At 36.5% G+C, this 27,299-nt stretch overlaps 1 protein-coding gene and 1 long non-coding RNA gene across 2 annotated transcripts; one reads left to right on the top strand and one right to left on the bottom strand.

The window, feature by feature from the left end:
* Positions 1–1,773: 1,773 nt before the first annotated feature.
* LOC110735705 (sterol 3-beta-glucosyltransferase UGT80B1-like) lies at positions 1,774–9,586 on the top strand. The gene is made up of 13 exons (XM_021915894.1): positions 1,774–2,458; positions 3,702–3,898; positions 4,194–4,305; positions 4,816–4,983; positions 5,722–5,785; positions 6,762–6,819; positions 6,906–7,083; positions 7,263–7,393; positions 7,520–7,622; positions 7,795–7,871; positions 8,198–8,245; positions 8,516–8,665; positions 9,213–9,586. The coding sequence occupies exons 1-13, from the start codon at positions 2,323–2,325 to the stop codon at positions 9,405–9,407; spliced, it is 1,617 nt and encodes a 538-aa protein (XP_021771586.1). The 5' UTR covers positions 1,774–2,322; the 3' UTR covers positions 9,408–9,586.
* A 7,092-nt stretch (positions 9,587–16,678) lies between these two features.
* On the bottom strand, positions 16,679–17,027 carry LOC110735558. Its single transcript, XR_002514129.1, has 3 exons — positions 17,014–17,027; positions 16,809–16,919; positions 16,679–16,718 (listed from the first exon to the last, which is right to left on the bottom strand). It is a non-coding gene; the product is annotated as an uncharacterized LOC110735558 (long non-coding RNA).
* Between the last annotated feature and the right edge of the window lie 10,272 nt (positions 17,028–27,299).

Raw genomic sequence — 27,299 nt, forward strand, 5'->3', positions numbered from 1 at the left:
GTTTGAAGAGAGGATAGGAATTAAAGAAGAGTTGTTACAAAGACTTGTCCATACTACCAACAACTAAATGACCCACATTAGCAACCCAGTTTGCCGCTCTATTTGCTTCTCGAAAAATATGTCGAATGTTCCAGATGTCGAATTTGCTAAGAAGATAGCCTATGTCTGTAATGATATGTCCGATCTGTCATGGAATTGACCAAGTACCTATAGCTGAGTTGATGACTAGCAAATTATCACCTTCGATGTGAATGTTCTTGATTCCTTTTTCAAGAGCTAGAAGAATGCCTTTGTGAAGTGAAGTAGCTTCTGCTATGAAAACCTTGTTATGGTCGAGATTGAAAGTGCGCGCTCTAATAATTGTCCTAGTGCTGTCTCTGATGACGTTATAGAGTTGTTGAGAACTGAACCGTTGAAGTTGAGTTTGAATGAATTGGTGGGTGGTGCCTCTAGGCAACCATGATGGAGGATGGGGATGTATGATGAAGGAGGGTGGAATGGGATCTCTGGATACGAGACCTCGAGGGAATATAGGTATCGGTAAGAATTGTATAATGCCACTCATTGAATGCAAAAAGCGCTTGGTGGTATGTAATAAAGGTAAATGAAGCTCCTAATTCTTGTATAGTATATTGAACTATACATCATATTTTATAACAGTAATTAAAAATTAATTTAGCATAATCACGGAGACTTGGGTTAAATACTTAAATGGGTCGGGTATTGAGCTGTATTCCTGTACATGATGACTAATTTAAAAAAAATTTACATGACTACATATGTTTTATACTTCGTATATTGGTAAAAAAATACTTCGTGTAATCAAAGTAAGTATATACTCGTAGTTAAATTGTTGTATTTATTAAGAAACAGAGGTTCGGAGAAATAGTGGGTAAAGACGTAAAATGAAAGAGGACTAAAAACAAAATGAGGGCATAATTGTAATTCTTTGGGGTGGTTGGATGTAAATGTACTCTTTCCGTTTCAAAATAAATGCTCAATTTGACTGTTTGCATTATTTACATGAACCACTTTGACCAACATTAATGAGTTTTTTCCTTCGTATTTATCGAAACAACTTAAATTGAAACTTATAACAATTGAATATTAAAAAACTGCTTATTGAAACGATTCTTATGAGATTTAGGTTTTGATTGATTGATTGATATTGAAATGATTCGAACAAAACCCATAAGGCTATTTTTTTCTTAGTATATATTACTAACATTTGTCAAAGTAGATTAGGTGAGTAGTACAAAAAGTCAAAATATTTCACTTAAGAAATTGTGGAGGAAGTAATGATTAAGAAATTATATAATCTTGTAAGTACTTTTTAAAATCGTTACAATGTATATTTTTTGAATATCAACTTTTTATAATTTATAATTATTGATGATTAAAGAAAATTATCATTAGTTAAAGTATTGGCATAATACTTAATTTAATTGGGACATTTATTTTGAAACTAAGTAAGCACATTGTTTTGTTTTTGTTTTTGTTTAATTCATTCATTGTCAACACGAAACTTGAATAACAAGCAAGAAATAACAATTTTTTTTTAAAATCAAATTATTGAATTCTTAGAATGCAAATCTGTTTCTATGATTACCATTTCCCATTGGATGAATCCTACCAAAGGCGTTGACGATTCAACGCCCAAATTTGTTTTTAGTGAAATAATAAAATTGACTAATTAACCAAGTTGGCAAATGAAAAATCATGATGGACTGCATGAATAACGGAGTAGTATGTGTCACCTTTTTTTTTTTTTTTTTTTTTTTTTTTTTTTTGATTCTACTCCTTTATCATATCATATATTCATATCATAAGGTTCAAACCTTAATTTGTTTCTTAATATTTTTGTTGTCCAATTCGCATGAATAGAATACATGTGACATGCTTAATGGTAGTAATTTTAGTTAAAAAGATTCGAAATTTGACACCTATATATTCGTTGTTGCCAACCTGGCTGGTCCTAGTGTGCAAATTTCTTTCCAACTTCGAAACTTTTGGTCTTTTTTTTTTTTAATTTCATGATTTTCTGCTCAAAAGTCCCAACTTTTCAATTTTAATTTTTTTGAAAAGGGGGAAAAAGAAGAGATTTTTTTAGTTTTAGGGCTAATTTGTGTCTTAAATCTTGTGTATTAGTCAAGTTCGAATCTTTAATCTTTCTGGGTATTGCCATTTTGTTAAAAAGTTACAGCTTTTGGTATTTTCTTATTCAAAATTAAGCAAATTTGTGGGATTAAAGTTTGAATCTTGTACTGCTAAAAAAAAAGTTTGAATCTTGAACTGGGTATAGGGTAATGCCCAGGAATTAGGATGGGTGTAAATTCAAGTGATAATTTGGTGAAATTTTTTGAAGAAATTGACAATGTGGCAGAGGAATGGGACCAGAAGGTTTTTCTGAAGCAGTCATCTCGTTATAACGGTTCTTCCAATAGCATTTTAACCGAAGGTATGCAGTTTTCTGCTATTTATTTATGTCTAATTTAGTTATTTTATGTATAGGGAGCCACGAAGTTACACCCTGAACGAGACTTTAACCAACTAAAATAGTTTGACAGTTATTTTTATGGTGCATTTATACTAGTGAAGGGGTTGGACAATGCTTACTTTTTAATTTTTACATTTGTTGTTTGCTTTTGAGCTTATGTGCACCTGAGTGGCTGAGTTGTATGTATTGCTTTAGCTTTAGTGACTAATAATTCAGTCATTTGTGGATTACCAACTAGTTTTCTGACCCTAAAAGAAAGGATATAATTGAATTTATGAGGGGCAAGAATTTTGGTGCAATGCTAATTTGCAGGAGTGTTGAGATCTATGCCTTTGCCTGTTTTTAAACACTGAGGCAAAATGAATTATGTTAGAACAAGCACATTTAGGACAAATCTCAATAATATTATCGAATCATAAAATTTGAGGGCTTATGTCGTCGTAAACATCATGTAGAGGAAGGCAAAACATAGGGGCATTAGACCCTATAAAAGTCTTATTTACAACAGCCAGGCCAACAAAACTAAAAACGATGGGCTAAGATCATTTACAGCAGAAGTGAGATGGCAATCATGTCATCATAGAGTAATGCAGATGAATGTACTGTTGTACACCCTGTGCAACTTTTGTTTTATGTTGCTCCACAAGGATTTTGGTAGTCTGCAAGAGTGCATGAAGAGTTTGTGCTCGGCCTATAAGACTATAACTAGAGATTGTGGATGCTGAGATGCTCACACTTCACATTGAAAGTAGATAGTAATGATCCTGGCCACAAACCATAATTGCTGGTAATACATTTAGTTAAAAAGCTCAAAATAATGGCAGAGATGTGATTGCATCATAACTTTTTCTTGCCTATAATTCTTTTGCTAGTAACCAGTTAATGCAAGTTGTTATCCATGAAATGTCCAGTTAATGCAAGTTGTTATCCATGAAATGATTTTGTGTAACAAATTGACAAGCATATTGCTTAATCTATCACTATTTGGCTAAGTGGCGTACCCTGTAGTTTCTAATGGTTATGTTCCATGTGCCAATGTCTGGAAAAACAATAGAAAGACAAATGCGTAAATTATTGTAACTCTTTTGAGAATGGCTGATTGGGGCTTACTTGCTCATTCAAGGCTTATAAACAATTAGATTATTTCAAAATTTCTCAGTGTAACCAATGTGACAAAAATAACATATTTTTACTGACTGAGCAGCGGAGGAGGATTTGACTAATGGTAATTCAGTAGTTTCAAAGCTGTCACAGCTTCTTTCTACTGAAAGTGCTTCTGCTGCTGTTGATGGCATCGATGCTGATCTGAGAAAATCTGTTCCAAGGTTAAAGATAGCTATGCTTGTTGTTGGCACACGAGGAGATGTTCAACCTTTTGTAGCTGTTGCCAAGAAACTTCAGGCATGTATATAAATTCTGTACTGTAGTCTGCTTGTCATTTGCTGTGCATATTCATATATTTCCAGAAATGGCCCCACTTATTCTTCACCAAGAATTTGGTTGGACTTTCAAAGTTTCAAGGCTTATATGTTGAATGATGGTTTAACATTTTAGTGGTAGATCATGATAAAGCTCTTTCAGCAGAGAAACGTGAAAAAATTATATATTTAAAAAAAAAAAAAAAAAAAAAAAGGAAGAAAGAAATGAAAAGAAACTTTAATGTCTAAATTCTAATGCTATATGCCTATATGTGCAGGATTTTGGTCATCATGTTCGTTTGGCAACTCATATAAATTTTAGTGACTTTGTCAAGTCAGCTGGTGTTGAGTTCTATCCTTTGGGTGGTGATCCGCGCATTCTAGCAGGATGTAAGAAGACTTCCATCTGTTCCTATAAGCTCCCATCCCACTTTTTAACTTTTTTTTTTTTAAAAAAAAAAAAAAAATTGCTTTCAGTACATCCATATACAATAATTTTGCTTGGATGAAAATTATTTTAGAATCTATGGAGACAGGAAGTTCCAATGTGATCAAATAACTTTGACAAGCACTCGTGTTCCTTACAATGCTTAATAACAAAATAAGCTCCTTGATGACATTGATGCTAGTGATGGTAGACTGATATTGATGCTAACTTGATTCAAAGCAAGAACTTTTAATTTGATGGATGACTTAGGCCTTAGCTATGGATATAATGATATAAATTCAACATTTTTTTTTTCACTCTTCAATTTGAAATAGCAAAAGTATTGTCGCTTTCGATAATATAAATATCGAACTTCACATTTTATTAATAATTTCTTCACAATGTAGTGCATGCATTTATAAATCCCATCAATGACTGAATTATAAGTTATTTGGCTACATTTGAATAATCAGATATGGCAAGAAATAAAGGGTTGCCCTCAGCAAAAGGAGAGTTAACAATTCAAAGGAAGCAATTGGAAGCTATTATGGAATCAATCCTACCTGCTTGTACAGAACCAGACATAAAGACTGGTGCACCGTTTAGAGCTCAAGCAATAATTGCTAACCCTCCTGCTTATGGTATGTTCATGATTCTTAATTGGAAAATCTTAACCTTTGCTGGAGCACATGATGAAATTTATCTTTGAATGTCTCAGCATTTTCTTGAATTATTCTTTTCTGTTATCCTTTTTGTTTCCATATAATTGCTCTGCCCCATATGTTATCTCACTTAGTAAATGAAAAGATTAGATAAAATCATTTATCGTTATTTATCCCACCATTTTTATCACATTTGTTCAATCATCAATTCACCATTGAGCTTTTTTACCATATCAAAAGCATCTTCTACTATTATCATTGTAAACTAGACAACTAATTTGGAATAATCTAAATTAGGAAAAATTGACAATTAAAATGAGGAGGGAGTATTGTTTTGGTTTGGGTCCTTTGAGTGTTGGAGTGATTTAATATTTTAATGTGCTCATGCCATAATATCTAATTTAAATGCCATAATTCCTACGGCTGTGTTGACTGGTCACTAGGATAGCAGAATGTAACTAACTAATGTCTTTAATCTTTATGGGACAACTGCACCTTTGTGGTGATTATGCCACAGAGCAAATTCATGTGTTATAAAAATGCATTATGAGAGAGTGAGCTTGGAGTTATGTAATTCTTCAATTTTCCTCCTCATATATTCCCTATTGTGTGCAACTGAGAATTGTGTTTTTTGGAGGGAGTGGGGTGTGTTTTGTCATTTATCTTTTTATGTATAACTTCTTGATTCACTGATGACATAGTACATTATAACTGCAGGACAATTACATGTTGCTGAAGCTCTAAATGTACCTCTACACATACTCTTCACGGTGCCATGGACGTAAGTTTTCTGACAAAGTGAAATATATTTTAACTAGATGATTTTCTTCTCTAGATCTTCCTTGTTTTAGAGTAGATTATATGTTGATTGAGGGTTATAATTTATCGAAGAGTGTGACTGCCAATGTCTAAAAACATTCTGGCAACTTTTTTGAGTTTTTAGACACTATTGTAAGGTCATTTTGGCACCTTAGTGAAGCAACTAAAGATTACAGTTAATAAAAAGGTGACTTAAGGATGCTGATTTTTTTTAGTTAAGAAGCGTGTTGAGGCATTGAAGTACAAGGCTCAGAAGACATTCACTTTGAATTGCTTAGAGCTTTTAAGGCGTACCTTTTTATATGCCTGTGTGATTAGAATTTTATTGTTAAACAGGAAGATATGATTCCTTTAAGATGTATTATTATGAAAAAGCAAGATTTTATTTATTTTATTTGTATTTGTATTTTTATTTTTAGCATTTCACCTTATGACTTTGAGGTCACATGTTTAAGTCTCACCTCCAACTTGTGTTTGGGAATGGGGGATTCCCCCCCCCCCCCCTCTCACTCTCAAGCGTTGTCGTATATAGTTGGGCTGGCTGTGAGAGGAGCCGTTTCAGTAGGGTCATATTGACTACTTCAGATGATTCAAAAAGCTATATATTTTCGTTGCTTACATTCTTAAAATGTCATTTGCTCATTCCCCCTCGATTTACCCTCCTAAAGGAAAAAAAAACTTGATTTTTTTTTTAGAAAGGAGATATCTATTATGTATAACAAGATAAGAAAAGAAAGTAGACTTAAATATGAGGGCACAATCTGAAAGCCAGAAGATCAAAAGGCCTTCAAATATGGTTTAGGTGATCTGAGCATTTGTAGTGGATTTGATCAAAACTTAATGACATGAATTATCTGTTGTGTTTAATTAAATTCCATACAAAGAGTATTGTTGCAGTATACGAAGAATATTTTCTTACAATTCTTTTGAATAGGCAGGCCAACTTATGAATTTCCCATCCCAATTGCTCATCTACCGCAAAGTCCTGGTAACCGGGTATGCTTCTGTCTCTCCTTAGTTTCCCCAGTACACCAGTAACATGGCTAGCTCACTGACCCCTTTACATTGTGAAACTGATGCAGTTGTCATATGTAATTGTTGATCTGATGATTTGGTGGCTGATAAGGGGTCACATAAATGACATCAGGAAGAGAAAGTTGAACCTTCCTCCCATTTCATACTTTAGCACATACTATGGATCTACATATCATTTGCCAACGACATACATGTGGAGTCGTCATGTCTTACCTAAACCAAAAGGTAGGAATTGAATATTTTTGATGATACAGTAGAACTGCTGTAACAATAAGCATGCTGAGACAATTCTGCTGTTGAAAATAAAGAATGCATGAAGTGTAATTTGTATCATTTCTTCAATCCTTTGTTTTATCCTATACGACTTAACTAACAGTTATTAATAAAATTTAATGGACTTGCAGACTGGGGACCTGAAGTTGATGTTGTTGGTTATTGTTTCTTAAACCTTGGGTCCAAGTATCAGCCACAAGAAGAGTTAGTAGATTGGATAAAGAAAGGGCCGAGGCCAATATACGTTGGCTTTGGAAGCATGGTAAGATTCTTGTCTATTTTTTTCAGCGTCTTATTTATGATTGTAGTTAGCTGTAATGGCTTCCTTATTGATTAGCTGTGCTTGTAATTTACTAAGACAAAAAATGTAATTGTTTCCCCTTGTTAGCTTCTTGATGATTCCAAGAGAACTACAGATATCATTCTTGAAGCATTGAAGCATACCGGACAGCGTGGAATAATTGACTGTGGTTGGGGAGGCCTTGGTATTGGTGAGTATCCTTATCTTGCTTTGTTTTCTTTATTTGCTCACATATTTGCTTTTCTATTTCCCATGTCTTTAACTTTTGTTGAACAATGGTTCTTGATATCATATGTACTAAGGAATGACTGTAATATATATAATGTACATTGGATTTTTATAACCTAGTTGGTGTCTTGCAGCTTCTGAACTTCCAGATGACGTCTTCCTTCTCGAGAATTGCCCTCACGATTGGCTTTTACCTCAATGTTCTGCAGTGGTGAGTTCCTGTCAAAGCAGTAACTAATTGGAATTTCCATAGATGTAGATGTTTAGAGCAATACTAAGCTGGACAAGATTTCCGTAATATCCTTGCTTTGAAGTCTTAATTTAGTTATTAAAAAAAAAAAAACCCCATTGTAGCAAAAGATCACCCTTTCTAATCATTATATCAATGTTATTATGTACGTTAGTATTTAACCTATGTAGTCAGTAGTATGTGTCCAAGCATCAAACTCAGCAATTTTTAGTAGTAGTGAAATGAAGAGTCAAGTAATAGTTTTCAACCTAGATTCTTATAGAATAAACTGTGTTTCTCATTTGCAGGTTCACCATGGTGGTGGTGGAACTACAGCGGCTGGACTAAAAGCTGGGGTATGTTTTACTGACTGCTATATTTTTGTACAGCGGTGATGTATACAACTAGAGAAGACAATTTAATTCCATTAGTTCCCTATTTAAGTTGCTCCAGTGATAATATCAGACCATCAAAACTATTCTAAATGATTTCACGTTTATATATATACTTTTTTTTGACTTGTATATTCCTAACAAGTTAATGCAAATCAGATAATTCTGTTTTTCACTTCATGCTTCTGTTTAAAAGTTGTGACATTATTTGAGTAAAAATTTGATTAATTGCAGTGTCCCACTACAATTGTTCCATTCTTTGGAGATCAGTTTTTCTGGGGTGATAGGATTCATGAGAAAGGATTGGGGCCAGAGCCTATACCTGTTAACGAGCTCACTGTCGAAGCTCTCTCTAATGCTATCGAATTCATGCTAGAGCCAGAGGTAATTTCATTCTGAGACATTCTCTGTACTTCATCCAACTTGTATTTCGTATTAGACTATTAGGTACTATAATAATTATCCCAGTGGCCAAAAAGGTTGAAAAAAGGTTTAGCCTACTAAGTTTGCAGTTTGGCAAGTTTCATTAGGATAAGGAACTTTTATGATCAATACAAGGGGGGAAATCAGTGGATAATGCATCTTAGAATTCTGATATAAATAAACAACGCCTTACAAACACATTAGCATTTACTGAGTTTAACCTCCCAGTCTAAATTAGCTCTAAAAAATTTTCGTCACTCAAATGAGCCTCTCAAATACTATAGGAGAGATTTCAGTCTCCAGAGATATCTATGCTTATGTATCTTAGGATTCATAGGTATTAAATGAGCCTTCATTTGAGATTCAGGTAGAGTTTTGGTAGTAACTATCCAAATTCCAAAATGTAATCTTCTGTATGTTATGAGTGATTAGAAGTGCTAATATTATTAAATTGATGCATTTCATAATTGCATAGTAGTAACCTTTACACTTTCCTTCCTCTCATCAGATCAAATGTCGAGCAATGGAAATAGCTCGGTTGATAGATAATGAAGATGGTGTTGCAGCTGCTGTCGATGCATTTCATCGACATTTACCCAATGAATTGCCAGTGCCACCTGCATCAATGGAAAACAATAGTCCAAATCTTATTCAGTGGTTCTTTGTTCAAATTGGAACAATTTGCTGCAGTGTTTGTTCTTAGATTATTTTGTAGGTGTGAGTGAGAGTAGGGTTTTTGTATAGCTTTTGCCCTCCAATGTTGGTTAATACTAATACCATTATTTGTAATTAACCATTCATTTTATTCATTTCATTCTGTAAATTATGTTTGGAAAAATACATTAGGGAGTCCAACTCAAGAAAGTTATTGCATTAGGTGAATAGATTTGTTACATTTATTGTTCACAAATTAACTAGGTTCTTGTAAAATAATTTTGAAAAAAAAAAAAAAAAAACATATTGCTAAACTTATGTAATTGCCGTTGGATTTCAATTATATCTACTAATCTAGCACTGGATAAGCTCATGCCCTGAGACAAAATCTCAACTGGGTTGGTTTTTTATTTCTGTTGAAGAAAATATCTTACAATTATTTGTAAACACTCCTGTTAGAGGTTTAGATTTGTCAAGCTTAGACTTGACAAACGGGTTGTTCTGGTCGGGTTTGGGTCAGGTTAACTCGGGTCGGGTCAATTTTAGGTCAACAAATATTTGGTCGGGTTCGAGTTCGGGTCGGGTCAATTCGGGTTCCGAGTCAAATTCGGTCAGCACTTCGGATCAAGTTCGGGTCGGGTCAATTTTTAGGATCAATTTTTGGGTCAATTTCGGGCTGGGTCAATTTCAGGTTGGGTCAGTTCAGGTCGGACCAAGTTTGTGTCGGGTCACCAAAATAAATTCACTTACAAGAAATAGTTGGAAAAATAAAGTAAAATCGTTAAAAAAAAAAAAAACCGTGAGTTCCTATTATTTATTAGGAAAGAATGAAGCCCTAAACTAAGTAATTAACCATTTCATCCTATTCACTTCCGGAATCGGGTCACTTCGGGTCGGGTCACTCCGGGTCGGGTCAATTCGAGTTAAAATCGGGTCGGGTCATTCGGGGCATCGGGTCACATTCGGGTCAACTCCATTTCGGGTCGAGTTTGGGTTCGGGTCGGGTTAGTTTGGGTTCGGGTCATTTTCGGGTCGAAGGTCGGGTCATTCAAGTTGGGTCAGAACTGCCAGGTCTAGTCAAGCTTCTCTTTTTTGCCTTAAACCTTTTTCAACCATTTACTCCCTCCATTACTTTCTTTAATTTATTGTAAGACGGGTTAAGGACCTTAATGTTATCCTAAAAGTATTTAAAATTACCTCCATACTACTCTGTATAAAGGTTATCGTTTTCTAACATAAATTTTATTCTTGAAAAATTTTCATAATATCATAGATTAATTATAATAGCCTTTATAAAATGTATTCATTAGAAAATACACATTAAGATACAGTCAAACTCACTACAAATTTTCTTAAAAAAAAAAAAAAAAAAAAAAAACTCACTACAAATTAATTAAAAGGTAACCTTAAATATGTTAAGCTACATTATACATTGTTGAAGTTATTCTCAAATTGACCGTTTTTCAATAAAATAAACGAAAATTTGTCTTATACAAGACTTATTGAACTTCGTTAGGGGTGTCAATTCGGGTAAACGATTCGGGTTCGGGTTGGGTTTATTAGTTTCGGGTTATAACGGGTTGAAATGATTAGCGGATCGGTTTGGGTCGGTTTTGAAAATTATCGGGTTAGTTCGGTTTGGTTTTTTATATAGTAGTTTCTATTCGGGTCGGTACCTAATCGGGTCAGGTTGTAATAAGTTCGGGTCATAATCAGTTTGGGTTAAACAGGATCGGTTTGAAAACGGGTTTAGCCTTCGGGTTCAAATCGGGTCGGGTTGTAATCAGTTTGACTCATAATCAGTTTGGGCTAAACTGGGTCGGTTTGAAAATAGGTTTCGATTCAAAACAGATCGAGTGAAATCGGGTTCGATCATCATCGGTTCAAGTCATAATCGGTTTGGATTGAACTTGGTCGGTTTGAAAACAGGTTTACCCAATTTGTAGCGGGTTTCAGTTAAAATCATATCGGATTAAAATTGATTCGGATCATTATCATGTCAGGTTAATCAGATAATGAGTCAGAACGGGTCATGTTATAATCTAGTTAAGTTATGATAAGGTGGGTCTATAAAGTAGTGGGTTGAAACAAATCAGATCATAAACATATTGAGTTGATAACAGGATACGGGTTGTAGTTAACGGTTCGGTCTCAACGGGTTATGGGTCGTAAAAGGTTCGGACTCAACGGGTTACATGTTGAAAACGGTTCGGTCACAACGAGTTATGTTCGGTCACAACGGGTTACGGGTTGGAACAGTTCAGGTTTATCGGATTTGTGCCGGGTTTAAACATTTTCGGTTTAAAATGGGTTGGGTTACTATCGGGTTTAGACGTAATCGTTCGGGTTGTTTTCAGTTTCGGGTTGTAACGGTTTGGCTTGATAACGAGTCGGGTCATTAACAGTTCGCACAAACTCGGTTCAGTTCAGTTTCGGGTTGGAAAAAATTGGGTCGGGTCGGTTATCGATTTCCAAAAAATGGGTTTTCAACAGTTCAGTTCCTATTCGAATCGGTTCAAAACAGTCGCGTTTAACGGTTCAGGTAAGAAATTGACAGCTCTAAACTTCGTATATAGATTTGATCTTATGAGAAATTAGTTACAATTAATTTATGTATGGCTTAATCTATAGGAAATTGCTGTTATTCGTTTGTCTTGTCGCCTTTGTTCTCGTACTACCCATAAGCTTTTGTCGTTACATTACATACAACATGAAATAATCCTACAATATATAAAAGCATACCAACACGCAACAAGTGTGCTCTTCATTTTTGACTGAATTTTATCTTCTGCTCTTTTTTGATTTGAGAGAGGAAATATATTAATTAGGTGCCCAAAAAATTTGAAAAGCTCCCCTAAAGCCCTAGCATATAGAGCCAAACAAGAAAAATGGACCTTTTTGAAATGATCCAGATGAGAGAGAATAAACCCTAATATCCAGTAAAAATTCCATCCAAAAGTCAGTGGTAAGCCTTTTTGTTGTAAAAATTCTCTCTAATTATATTAAGTTCGTTACTTTTCCATTCCAATATTCTTTACTTCTGATTTTCTTATTTGATTTATGTTAATGTTTAATTCATTACTATATTGATTATGATTCTTATCTGATTATGGAGTAAACATGCGAATAATTCTAGGAATTTCGGGAATTTTTCCTTAAATTTAGCTATCATTTGTTTAGGTTATGAATCGGAGACATCTGATGAGTAACAACTTAAATGACATTGCTGTAATTATAAGCAAATTAATTTTTAAATGTTTTTACAGCATCAACCTCCTTCTCCTTCCATTATCTTTCCATCTTCTCCAACCTTTCAACCTCCATTGATATTCCCTTTCAAAAAAAAAAGGAGTTGTTATTCGTCGCCTGCGTTTCTCCACATAACGCCCACAAATTTTAGTTTTTTGACATTTTTTGTCTTTTCATAATTTTCACCCAAAACGCAATTTTACATCCTGGAAAATGTTCAGCTCGCGTGAATCATTAATTATACACCAAAAACATTTTATATTACATGAAACAAATTATATAAAATCATTTACGTAAGATAAATTAACAAATTACGTGAGATTATAATATAATTTCACGTAATTTGTTAATTTATCTTACGTAAATGAGTTTGTATAATTTGTTTCATGTAATATAAATCTATTGGATCCACTACACCACAGAATTTTTAGAGTTGGTTTCATGATTTGTATTTGGTTACATGGTGAACTTTAGCTATAGAAACGTGAAATTGTGATAATGTAATTGGTTATATGGTGTAAAATTGGTTTCATGGTTTGTAATTGGTTACATGGTATAATATTATTCTGCATTTAGTACCCTATTATATTTGAAATTGTCATTTTTTCCACTTCAGGTCAAAGATGTATAGTGATGATGAAAACTTTTCTATGTATATTCTTAAACAATCAGTCAAAGTATTGAAGAATGTCAAGGCACAAGGAACCACCTCTACATTCATTTCAATCATTATACCTCCTCATGGAAAAATTACATCAGCCTTAGAGTGGTTGGATAATGAATATGACTGTGTTTTTGAGAGTGTTGATAGGGGAAAGGACAGAAAAGTGATATATGAAGCTATGACTTCCGCCAGACAAAGACTGGCAAAGTATGTGTCAGTTCCCAGCAATGGGTTAATTTTGTTCTACGGGAAAATTGTAGATGATGCTGAAGGTGTGAATAAAGATATGGTCCTTGATTTTGAGCCATTCAGGCCAATTTTTTCTCCTGTGTTATACGAGATAACAAATTTGCAACTAAGGCATTAGAACAGCTTTACCAACCAAATAATGAGACTGTATGCAAAGTTGATCTTGGACTGGATAACTTGGAAGAAGAGATATATTACCTTGGTGATTTGTTTCGAGAAGATGAAAAATACTATTTTCAGGTGTCATTTGACGTTAACATAGCTTCGGTGGTTTTTGGAACATGGTTAAGTAGCAAAAATCAACAAGATCACCTTTACCCAGAAGTTTGCAATCAACAAACGGTGAGCACCAGCTGTATGGAATCTCATTTTTCCTCCTCTATTTTCCTTATTATCATTTCATGGTTATTTCTTAATCAAGTGGTTTGTATTTTTTTTTAGTAACTTGTGCTCATCACTCACTATGTCCGACATTGGAGGTACGGGACAAATTAAATTGGGATACAAGATCACCTACCCTGCCAGCCACCTTCACTACCAGCCGCCCTCCTTGTGCAGTCGTGCCGGCTGTCGGCGCCCAAACTTTACATTCACACACCAACCACAACAACATCCACTCCACCTTCACCCCTCAGCGCACGCATTCACTAGCCGCACCTAACAATCGCAGCCACCAATTCGCAGACCCATGCAACAAATCAGCCGCTACGCCCCCGCTTCCTGCAGCAACGAACATCGACCGTCACAACCCACCTCAGGCCACCGCGCACAACAATCGCCACCACCATCAATACGCAGACCCTCGCAACAAATCAGTCGCTACGCCCCCGCTTCCGGCAGCAACGAACATCGACCGTCACAACCCACCTCAAGCCACCGCGCGCATCAACCACCACCACCATCAATTCATCTGCTCGCCACACACAATCAATCACAGCCTGCAACGCCACACACAATCAATCACAGCCTGCAACGCCACCATCTCCACCAATTTCACATCTAACCAAAAACCTAGCCCATTGAAAACCCCCAATTTCGAAAGGTAAGAATTTGGTAGGGTGGCCAAGCGGAGTAGGAAAGAGGACGGGGTGGGGTTGCCGGCGCCAGGAGATCATTTTGGCTCCGGAAACCTGCACGGGGGGGAGGGGGAGGGGGAGGGGTGGCTGACAGGAGGAGGCTGACAGGCTTAGAGTGGCTGGGATTTTAATTTATTTTTTAAAAAAGTTTTTTTTTAATAAATTAAATCATTATTTAATAAAAAAATAGGCCCCACTTAACGGAACTCTACTGTTAAGTGGTAGCAAAAGCTATCTAGTGTAACTTTTGGAAGTAGCAAAATAAAATAATAAAAAATTAAACATGTAGTAAATGTTAAACATGGTCATTTTGGTGGTACCAAACACTAGGAAAAAAACCCCAATCCCCACCGGTTCAAACCACACATTCCCCACCGGTTTTGAACCGTTCTTGATTTGGGGGGTGCTAAATCCTCAAAGATTTCCCACCGGTTTTGGAGTGAACTGGTGGCAAAAACTTCTGATTTATGTTATAGATGGAGCAGTTTTCCCACCGGTTTTCAAGTGAACCGGTGGCAAAACTCAACATTTTCCACCGGTTTTCACAGTGAACCGATGCCAAAAGTCAGCGCGCCAGTTTTCAAAATTGTTTTGGGCACCGGTTCATTGAAAAAACCGGTGGGAAAAACCTGTTTTTTTTTTAAATTTTTTTTTATAATTAAAAATAATTAAAAACCTGCACATCCTGTATTAATTCTGCCATTAAAATATATTATAATAACAGTAATAATAATAATAATAATTATTACCCGTATTATTATTATTATAATATTATTATTAAAAATGCTAATAATATAATAATTTTTACATTGGAATAATAACAACAATACATAAATATTAATTAATAACCGTAAATGAGATACAATGAAATGTCATATAGCTTTTACAACTCATTAATTAAAAGGTGTTATATTTACAAACTATACTAATAATTAATGTATAAGTTAACAAGTTCAAATTAAATTATATGTGATGAAAGACGCTAACATGTCTCGAACTTCATTCAGCTCTTTGCTCGTCAATGGACCTCCTTTCTGTACCTTGCAAAACTTGGTTAAACAAAAATGATGTTAGCTAGAATTAATTACTTAGGTTATGTATGTAAAAATACATTTATAATTTAAGTTAGGCAAAAATTAATACATAGGCCTATATGACTACTACTTCACCTATTTTCTACATTTATTGCCAAATCAACTCATTCTTCCTCATAACATGTCAATATTACCTAGTTAGAGGCAGCTAAAGCTTGAAATCACATTAAAAGAACAAGTCAAGTGTTTTAAGACGCATTTTCAACCTAAATGGCCCGAATAAGGCCTATATCACTACTTGTATGCCTATTTTCTACACTTCTTATCAAATCAACTCATTCTTTCTTTTAACATGTCATTATTACATAGTGAAAGGCAGCTAAGGCTTGAAATCACTTTAAAAGAGCAATTCAAGTGTTTTAAGACGCATTTTCAATCTAAATGGCCGAAATAAGGCCTATATCACTACTTGTATGCCTATTTTCTATATTTTTAATCAAATTATCTCATTCTTCCTCTTAACATGTCATTATTACCTAGTTAGAGGCAGTTAAGGCTTGAAATCACATTAAAAGAGCATTTGAATGGTTTTAGGACGCAATTTCATTCAAAATGGCCGAAATAAGGCCTGTATCATTACTTGTATGCCTATTTTCTATATTTTTAATCAAATTAGCTCATTCTTCCTCTTAACATGTCATTATTACCTAGTTAGAGGCGGCTAAGACTTGAAATCACATTAAAAGAACAATTCAAGGGTTTTAAGACGCAGTTCAAGGGTTTTCTCTTATCAAAACACACCACAAGCAAATTAACTAAGTCAATGGCATACCTCATCAAGCTGTTGTAAGTCTGTACAATGACTCATTATGTCCAACATGAATCTCATCACGTATAGTCCGCAATCAACTCCGTTATCTTGTTGTGCGCACTAGCATAGGAACACAATAAATGAATCAAACATGCATAACAAATTAGCAACATCTTACGCATCGTTTATTATGAAAATCACAAAATCATGTAGCATTACCATCGGTGATTTCCATGTAGGACCTTGAGGAGCTCGGCAATTTATCTTCTTCATAGCACTATAGAAAAGTAAGTTCAAACTTGATTAGTATGACTAATATAATAAATGAGTTAAGTAAGGATAATCAACACTAGATAGTTGTATTTACTTTCGCAGTATAGACTTCACGAGGAGCTTTTTCGGATGAGGCAATCGAGCTGAATCAAAAAGGAAGATGGTGTTACTGGGAACACAAATCACCAGCAGGGTCCAATGTGCACTACAGAAATGGACAATACACAAACAAGTCAATAATTAGCCGTGTACAACATATAATTAGGGAAAACAAATGAATTTGACATGGTCAAACGTACTCCTCAAAACATGGAGCGATATATGAACTTGTCACCCGCACGCAATGATTACTTGATACCCCGTTCAACATAGTACAACACGTCAGGGTAGTTGCCTAAGATTCTAGTAGTGGAGATTTGCTCGGGGCATAACCACCCTACTTGACACGGAGAATCAATCTCAAGTAAGTGCTCCTGTAGTGCTCTGCATGCATGGTAACAAAATATTAATGGGAAATTAAATGACAAGCAATCACCACTAATCTGAATAACATAATAGTGTATGGCATTAAATTACCTCATGAATGTTTGAACGAGGGAGATGTTAAGCATTGAACCACTTAGAAATTCTTTCACATCTTCTTTGCTAAGCCATGCAATTGCATCCTCATCAAAGTGAAACATTTCCTTAGGTAGTGGAACTTGAATGGGAGTGTCACTAGGCAACATACTAACACGGTTGTGTAGAAATGTTAAATCTTTAGACAGCGTTTGAAGGACCGTGTCAGCAACAAGTGGAGTAGCTTGCAAAGCTGAACCTCTCGAAGAGTTCTTCTTCAACCCTTTTTCACTCTCCGACCATTGTTCACTCCTCTTCTTTGGCACCGGTTGATCAACGCTTATTGGTTGCTCCACCCTCCTCTTTGAAGTTTGTCTTTTTTGCGAAATCTAATACAACAAATCACGCAATTGGTTAGAAAAGACAAATCCATCTAACTCTTGTGAAAACAACTGGGCATAAAGTACCGAACGAACCCAAAATCTTAATTACCTGGTTCATCAACCTTACCCAAGCACATGGCCACTGCACAAAGCTACCTTTTGCCGCCCAAAGTGTAGTAAACTCCTCCTCCTCTATGGGCACCAGTATTAGGATGTCCTCGAACCCGGTAATAACAGAATTGATCCCAACCGAGTAATGTTGTGGCCTAAGCGGTCGCAAATGGACCATACCTTGTTCGGCCGGTTGTGCACTACCATATGCAACCACATGCAAAGCTCCAGATTCGTCCGGGTGTAGAAGTGCACAACGGGTCTCTTCCTACACCAATTTGAAAGATCATTTATTAGAACCAAACATATCACAAGGGGTCGTTTCCTACACAATTGATAATGTGCCCATATTCACTAAGATTGATAATGTGCCCATATTCACTAAGATTGATAATGTGCCCATATTCACTAAGATAGAACTAAACAAAATCACCTGTAAATCTAGAAAATGATGAGGTGCTGGATTATCGAGCTCCCTCGAGTCCGCATGTGTAGGCGTACCACCCTGCAACAAGAAATTAATGACTGCCACCTTAGATCCTACATAACTCAATATGCCAAAACTAAAAGTTTTGAAACTACCTCATTTGCATCATCGTCTCCATGTATATCATCTTCCCCTTGTCCTTTTGGGGGACTACATGAGTCGACGGGTGTATTCGAGGGGAAAGGCAAGCTCGGTAGGTTCATTTGCTTCGCCCAAGCGTTAAATTCACTTACGAGCTCGTTGCGGACTTGTTCCTTAATCGATGCCACCGTGGAAACCAAGTCATGAGGTGAGTTCACACTTGCTCGGGATCTTCCTGATTTGGTATACTCTGGACCCATCACCTTTTCCCACCCTAGCAATGACCCTCCTGCACCTACTACCCGTCCTGGATGGTAGGGCTTTCCCAAAGCCAAGGTGAAAGGGTCTTTTTCTACACTTGGGACGAGCTTGCCTTCAACCAGTTCTTCAGTGTGTTTAATCTGTAGCAAAAAAAAAAAAAAAAAAAAAAAACAGAAACCAATAGCATCCATAAGTGATATTTATGCAAAATATTCATAGAGTTCTCAAGTTCGTAGTTGCTTACGAGCTTATCAGTCATTTCTTTGGTTTTCGGAGCCTTGATGGCCCATTTTCCAGTCTCCTTGTCACGCGCATGTAGTGAACAGAAGAAATCACCAGCACGACTCACCAGCGTAGTGATCGTGGAAGAAGAGGGTCCTTTGGACGACCCTAGTAGCGAAGTAGGGTATACTCCTTCATTGACCCACGTTTCCCTCCATTCACCAAATGTCTTAAACCCCATACGTTGGGTGTATTGCTTCATCTTTGCATTTTTGGAATTTTGCTCCCTAAGTTCCTACGTAATTAGAATTGTTAGTATTATTACTTCAAAAAGAGATAATATATTATACTATTGTAATCAAATTTACTTAAACTTACAATTGCTTCCTTTGTACTTTGTTGAATAACAAAAGCTTCCCAATAATCCTTCGATATGTTTGGCCATTTTTGCCATGGGAGTAGCTCTTCATTGATGACTTCATCATCATTGCCTTTCTTCTTCTTTGGTTTTTTCTTCCTCTTTGTGATCCAACCACGAACTAATTCGCTCTTGAAGCCTCTGAATCTTTCCGCTAGCAAAGATTCAAACACCCTTCGCTTGGCGGCATCATTAGAAATATTAAACAGACTCTGCAAACACAAATAAAGTCGATTATTAGTTTCCCCTTTTACATAACATTAAAGTAAAGGTATTTATAATTGTATAAATATGCAAATAAAACACTTGCCCTTGTATCATTCCAAAATGTGTCAATCAAGCCTGGAGGTACTTCCCGCATACGAAGTGTAATCGGGATTTTACGCGCACAAATGCCAACGTGAATAGCATATGGATGATGGAATTTGCCTACAGGTTGGCCCGCCTTGTCGTACTCCAGGACCATGGGACCGACGGGTTTCTTGAAACTTGTCGTCGGACCCCTCACCTTTTTCTTAGCCGGTGCCCTCACCCCTCCTCCACTTTGTCCTTGGCTTTGATTGTGGGAAGTAGCGTTCTCACCAACCGTCTCAGAAGCTGCATTTTCAATAGGAGGCGCTTGTTCAGCCTCCATTTCAAATGCATCCAGCCTACGCTCCAACTCATCCTGAGCCTGATCTTGTGCCTCACCCAAATCAGGCTCCTTGTTCACATCATACAACTCATCACCATCCTCAGAGAAGTCATCATCATCATCATCCTCTACATCCTCAACACAAACACGGTCCTGATCGTCCGCCATGAGATGTAATCACCTGCCATAACAATCATAACACGTTAGTAGTTGTATTATAAATACATTTGTAAGGTACAGTTATAAAATCAAATATAAATTGCCTAATTATAATACTTATGACAATTAATTAATTCATTTTCGGCTAACCTATCATTTGATAATACTTTCAACACCTAAAATTGCAAAATTGCTGAAAAGTAGTACCTCATTCTAATATTCCTTCGTTGTGGTCTAATCGCACATAATTGGTTTGGTCGTCTACGTAATTTGGTACAACAGGTCTAGGAACAGTGAAAGGTGCCGAGTCATCAAACACATCATATTCTTCCTCATCCTCGACATCTCCAATGCCTAAGATTCTTCTTTTGCCGGCTAGCACAATAGACCATTTCATATATGCTGGGTGAGTTACGTAAAACACTTGCTTAGCTTGAGATGCAAGGATGAATGGTTTCGCATTGTCATTTAGGTGGCTAAGATCTACAAGAGTAAAGTCATCATATTTGACGTTACACCTGATATTATCAACCCATTTACACCGGAAAAGGTCTAGGAACAGTGAAAGGTGCCGAGTCATCAAACGCATCATATTCTTCCTCATCCTCGGCATCTCCAATGCCTAGGATTCTTCTTTTGCCGGCTAGCACAATAGACCATTTCATATCTGCTGGGTCAGTTACGTAAAACACTTGCTTAGCTTGAGATGCAAGGATGAATGGTTTCGCATTGTCATTTAGGTGGCTAAGATCTACAAGAGTAAAGTCATCATATTTGAAGTTACACCTGATATTATCAACCCATTTACACCGGAAAAGAGCAATCGTGAAGCTACAATAATCAAGCTCCCATATTTCTTAAATTCGACCATAGTATGATAACTCTGCATCAACGGGTGCTTTATCCTTAGCACTTGCAAAATCCCTTGACGATGCCACAAGCGTTACACCACTGTTTTGGGTCGAGGAAGATTTCAAATCCTGACGCTCAGTCCAAAAAGTGTACCCATTTATGTCATATCCCTCAAATGAGCGAACATCATCCCTAGGACCATAAGCAAGCCACCTTACTGTATCAGTGACACTCTCATCCATTCTACCCATCACTCGATCACGAAACCAACTCACAAACCTCTTATTATGCATCTGCATCAATGCCCTTTCACCTTTCGATGGGAATTCATCACGCAAACTAGCCATGTGCTCATCTAAGTATGGGTGAACATCTGCAACATGGTGCAACACATATAGGTGTGCTTGTAAAAACTTATCTCGGTCAGGTGACATTTGTTTCGACCCGATTGTGCCGTGACCATCAAGTCTCCCTTCATGTCGAGAAGTAGGAAGACCAATAGGTTCAACAACAGTTATATAGTCGGCCACAAAATTACCAATCTCCTCACCCACGATCCCTTGAATCATACTTCCTTTCGGGTGAGCCCGATTCCTTACCTTGTTTTGCAATGTACCCATGTGTCTTTCAAAAGGATAGCACCACCTCATGAACACTGGACCGCACAACTTAATTTCACGCACCAAATGAAGAATAAGATGCACCATTATGTCAAAGAATGAGGGTGGGAAGTACATCTCAAATTTGCACAAAGTCACAACCACATCCGCCTGCAAAGCATCAAGTGCACAAGGATCCAGCACTTTGCTGCATATTGTATTGAAAAAAGAACAGAGGCTTGTAATAGCTTCCCTCACGTGCTTCGGTAAAATACCACGTATTGCAATTGGTAGGAATACTTGCATAAGAACATGACAATCATGGGATTTCATACTTGTGAGCTTCAATTCTCCATTTAAGGATACAAATCTTTTCATGTTAGATCCATACCCTGATGGAACCTTAATGCCGTACAGACATGCACAAAACATTCGTTTTTCTACCCTTGACAATGTGTAGCAAGCCGGAGGTAAATAAGCCTTGGCATCCTTTGCTTTTCCATCATAATTCTTCTTCAAAGCATCTGTGGACTTTCCTTTTCCCTTGCTCTTCCCCTTTCCTTGTTTTGAACTCGTTTCATCTCTCTTTTCCTGTTCCTTTCCCTTTCTAACCTTTTCCTGAGCCCACAATTCTGGACGAACCCCCATCTTTTGCAAATCTAACCGTGCACCCTTTCCATCCTTTGTTTTTCCTTGAATATTCATCAGCGTTCCCACAAGAGCATCACACACATTCTTCTTTATATGCATTACATCAAGACAGTGCCTAACATCATGTTCTTTCCAGTACGGAAGCTTCCAAAAGATTGATTCTTTTTTAAAGAGAGCAGTTGAGTCCGCAGCTTTTTTTGTTTTCCCAAATAATGTTCGTATACCCTTAACTCGAGCATAAACCTCCTCACCAGTCAATGGACTAGGCGCAGTCCCCTCTTCCGCTTTCCCATCGAAAGCCTTTTTCTGCCTACGGTACGGGTGATCGTGCCTTAGCAACCTTCGAGTCCGCAAATACACCTCTTTGTGGCAATTGTCAAGGTGTATGCTTGGGGCGTCATCAATACAAATGGGGCATGCTTTTTTCCTTTGTTCTTGTACCCAGACAAGTTGCCATATGCAGGAAAATCATTAACGGTCCACATAAGAGCTGCACGCAAGGTGAACATCTCATTCTTATGAGCATCAAACACGGAAACCCCTTCGTCCCACATCTTTCTCAAATCGTCAACAAGTGGCGCAAGATAAACATCTATGTCGTTTCCAGGTTGCCTTAGCCCAGTTATTAGTAGTGAAAGCATTACATACATACGTTTCATGCACAACCAAGGAGGCAAATTGTAGATCACTAAAAGTACCGGCCATGTGCTGTGCTGGGTACTAAGAGTGCCAAATGGATTCATCCCGTCCATGCACAACCCAAGCCTTAAATTTCTGACTTCATCACCAAATTCACCAAACTTCATATCAATGTTCTTCCATTGCGGGGAGTCGGTTGGATGCTTCAGCATTCTGTTTTTCTTTCTTCCCTCTGCATGCCACATCAAGTTTTTTGCGTCTTTTGGTGTTGAGAAAAGACGCTTAAACCTTGGAATGATGGGAAGATACCACAACACCTTCGTAGGAGGTCTCTTCGTACCAGCATTGCAACTCATGCGCTTGTAGCGCGACTTCTTGCATCGTGGACACTCCTCCAATTGTTTATATTCATTTCGATAAAGAATACAATCATTAGGACATGCATGTATCTTCTTATACTCCAAACCAAATGGACACATGAGCTTCTTTGCATAATAGTATGACTTAGGAATTTCATTCCCGTCAGGCAACATCTCACTTAACACGGTCAACAAAGACGTAAAACTGTTGTCCGTTCACCCATGCTTCGACTTAATGTTAAAAAGTGTTAGCACAACTGATAGTTTGGAGTATTTTTTTCACCCAGGATACAAAGGATTTTTAGAAGCCTCCGATAACGACTCAAACACGTCACCTTCAACACCACGCATCATTTCATTCACCCCTTCATCCTCCACCTCATCCACCTGATCATCATCAAATCCATCCTTATCACCATTATCAACAATAAATTCATCATTCTTGTATTCCTCGTCCACACGAATATCATTGCTTCTATCATCATACACATCATTCCCAATAACATCCCCAGTGTACTCTCCTTCTTCACCGTGCTAAATCCACACATGGTATTTAAGCCTAAACCCACGACAAACTACATGATCTCTAATGATATAAACACTATTAACCACCTTCACATTATTACAATCAACACAAGGACAATAGAGGCAATCGAAACCCATTATGCGCTGATAAGATGAAGCCCTCTCACAAAACTCTTGAACCCCATCAAAGAATTCCAATGTATCACGTCTACCATACATCCAGCCACAATCCTTCTCCATTAAGTAAATTGCCTCTAAACATGGCAACATATTACGAATAATGTATAATTGCTACATCTATTATATATGTAAATCAAATTCAAACCCACACCATGCATATAACATTCATATAGATACAATAATGCATATATGCTTCCAAAGGGTCCTTATCACTCCAACCTAACCCATCCTTGAACGTTTACTCTCACTAGTGAATGTATGTCGACTTTCCAATTTTAAGGAAAATCCGACAGCATTTCCCCCCAGTTCTCCAAGTACACGATGTAGGTAATAACTTACCCACATATGTACCCAGAGAATATGGTGATCGAGGAAATGCTAAGCCAAGATGTTCCTTAAAATCGAAAAAAGAAGACATACATTCACCACCTAAGTGAGAGTAAACGTTCAAGAACAGTCCCAACCGGGGACTATTCAAGACTTTCTCCTAATGAGAAAGCCTTGAACGGGTATCTAGGCATATGATGATGCAAGCATTTATATATTGTTGTATTAATTTGTCATTAAACAATACACAAATTGTAATGGCATGAGAAAACTTTCATCATGAATCAAGAAAAAGAAACATAGACTAAGTTTTTAATTCATACCACAATTGAGCTAAATTTGTAGTCTTCAAGCTAAACTTGTGCTTCAATTCACATATGAATCTATAAAAAAATTAAAAAGAAAAAACAAAAGTTAGTAAGTAATTAATACCTACATACATTGCTAAAGAATAACGCATCATCAACCAAACTAACAATTGCTAATCACTAGTTTTTTTAAATTTTTGAGGAAGCACTGTCAAGCTAAGCTTGCTTTCTGCATTTAATGGTGGCTGAGAGGAGGAGAGAGAGTCGAGGAGAGCAATTTTTTGGATTAGAAATGACTATCTATGGGAATGGATTTCAAATGCTACGGGCTAAACATAAAATGATAAAGGCTAGAATTTTGATCAAATTCAAATGCAAATACCTGGTATTCCCAATTATGTGAATTGGGCTAAATCCATCATTTCAAATGAAATGTCCAATACCAAATAGGCCATTGGATTTATAACTTTTGTTTAATCTAGATGTATTAAGGTAATTCTCAAATAATTAACTTAAAGTAGTTTAATCATGGTTATATCCTCAACACCAAATTAAACCACCACTACACCACCATGCTCTAACCAACGAAAACACCCAGCCGCCCCTCCCCTTCCCTTTGATGCCCTGCCTTTTACCCTTGAACCACCCAGCCACATTTGATCTTCTTCACCCCCCACCAAACCTCAAATCACGTCCCCTCCCCATGACATAGATCATCCATGGTGCACCACCACCCTAAACTTTTTCCTCCTAAACCTAGAGAGCCTGGCTTCTTCATTCAAAGTTACTTGCCCCAAGAACTAAATTCAAGCGGTACACAATCTCATTCCAATGATAAAATCACTATTAGTTTACTGTCTGCTAGATAAAGTACACATGTTTATTGATCATTCATGTATCCTTATGATTTGTACAGAAACTGTAAAATTACTGCTGTAAATTGCTTTCTGAAATCAAATTTTGATACTAGCAGCATTTAGCATGTTGGGGTTCAAATGTTCAATATCTTGAATATAACTAGTTTAAGTTCAGTACAAATAACTAGTCATCTATTCAATTTTGAACTTAACAAAGGAAAAGGCCATGTCATTGTTATTGTACGGATGCATTACGTAAAGGTTGAACATATTTTACATTCAATTTTCAGATCAGTAGAAAATATGCACAACTCGAAATTAAAGAACAGAAATTAAAGCAAACTACAAAGAACATAAAACCCTAAATCAACGACTAACCCTAGATTGCAAAATTAATCAATAATACCTTGAAGCTGCTACAATGCAGTTGGAAAGTCAGAATGCGCTTCAATGGAGGTAAGAAAGCTCGACAGAATGCGCTTCAATAGAGGAGAGTTATGGAGAGAAAGAGAAGAGTTGCGCGGCAATGGAGGTGAGAAACCCAGAATGTGCTTCAATGGAGGACGACAGTGAAGGATGAGAGCAATGGTGAGGGTCGTATGTAGGCGAGAACGAGAGAGGAAGAATAATTGATGAAGTTGCAGTTATGGAGGCGAGAAGAACAGCAATTGGGAAAGCAGGGGATGGGGAATGCGAATGGAATAGTAATAAAACGAAGTACTGAAGGAAAAAGAAGGTATAAGGCGGGTTTTTTTTTTAAAAATTAGCCACCGGTTCGAACCGCTTCTAAAACAACTTTTCCCACCGGTTTGTGTTGAACCGGTGGCAAATCTGTTTTCCTCCTTTTTTTTTTTAACAAAAACAATTAGCACCGGTTCAAACCGGTGGGAAAACTAGGATTTGGCACCGGTTTATCAGGAACCGGTGGGAAAAGTAATTATCCAAAATCAAGCCCACTATTTTTCCCACCGGTTTTTAAGAACCGGTGCGAAAAGGGGGGGTGCCTTTTTCATTTTTTCTACTAGTGAAATGTCAAAATTTCCTTAAAAAATATTTAAAGTTATCCTTTTTACTATAAAAGTTATTATGTTTCTAATAATAAATTTTATCTAACAAAAAAACTTATAATGTATTAGATTATTAATATTAGTTTTTACATGATATAATCACAAATTTATAAGAAATTCCACATTAAAATAAAATTCAAACTAGCGAAAAATTGAAAGTTAGCCTTTAAGGGGTTAAACTTACCATAAAATAGCTAAAGTTACTCTTAAACAGATCGTCTTACAATAAATTTAACATTTAACGTACACCCGCCTTGCTACTATGAAAGATTTTAGACCTATTGGATTATGCAATTCTATCTACAAGCTAATAACTAAGTGCATATCCAATAGACTAAAACCTCTCATGAACCAATTGGTTAGCCCATTCCATACTAGTTTCATTCATGAAAAATCTATTGAAGAGAATGTAATTATTATACTATGTAAAAGAAGTAGCTCACCACTTCTAAAAAGGCAAATATTATGGCTTTATAAAAGATACTTTTCAGAGTATTAATCTCCCTAACTCTCTCATAAAATTAATTCTAAGTTGTATTTGTACCCTAAACATTTCGGTTTTGTGGAATGGAGAACTTACTACTAACTTTACTCCAACTAGAGGTATTAGACAAGGTGATCTTTTATCCCCTTACATCTTTGTCCTCCGCCTTGATCGTTTATATTGCATGATTCAAGAGAAGGTCAACAATAAAACTTGGAAACCTCTAAATATTGCTAAAGATATTAATATTTCTCATCTTTTCTAGGTTGATGATGTTTTTCTTTTTGGAAAAGCTTATATAGATAATATTAATGTTATGATGGAATTCGTTAATGATTTCAAAAAAGATTTTGGGGCTCTCTAATAACATTTCCAAATCTTCAGTTATTTTCCCCAAAAAAATGGATTACAATGTCCGTAAAC

This window comes from Chenopodium quinoa, unplaced genomic scaffold (genome assembly GCF_001683475.1).
Source record: "Chenopodium quinoa cultivar QQ74 unplaced genomic scaffold, ASM168347v1, whole genome shotgun sequence".
NCBI classification, from domain to species: Eukaryota; Viridiplantae; Streptophyta; class Magnoliopsida; order Caryophyllales; family Amaranthaceae; genus Chenopodium; species Chenopodium quinoa.

Excerpts from the sequence above, each read along its gene's own strand:
- LOC110735705 (XM_021915894.1), top strand. The coding sequence starts at position 2,323 with ATGGGTGTAAATTCAAGTGATAATTTGGTGAAATTTTTTGAAGAAATT. Across the intron at positions 4,306-4,815 it reads TCCGCGCATTCTAGCAGGAT|ATATGGCAAGAAATAAAGGG; the intron begins GTAAGAAGACTT and ends TTGAATAATCAG. Across the intron at positions 6,820-6,905 it reads CGCAAAGTCCTGGTAACCGG|TTGTCATATGTAATTGTTGA; the intron begins GTATGCTTCTGT and ends AAACTGATGCAG.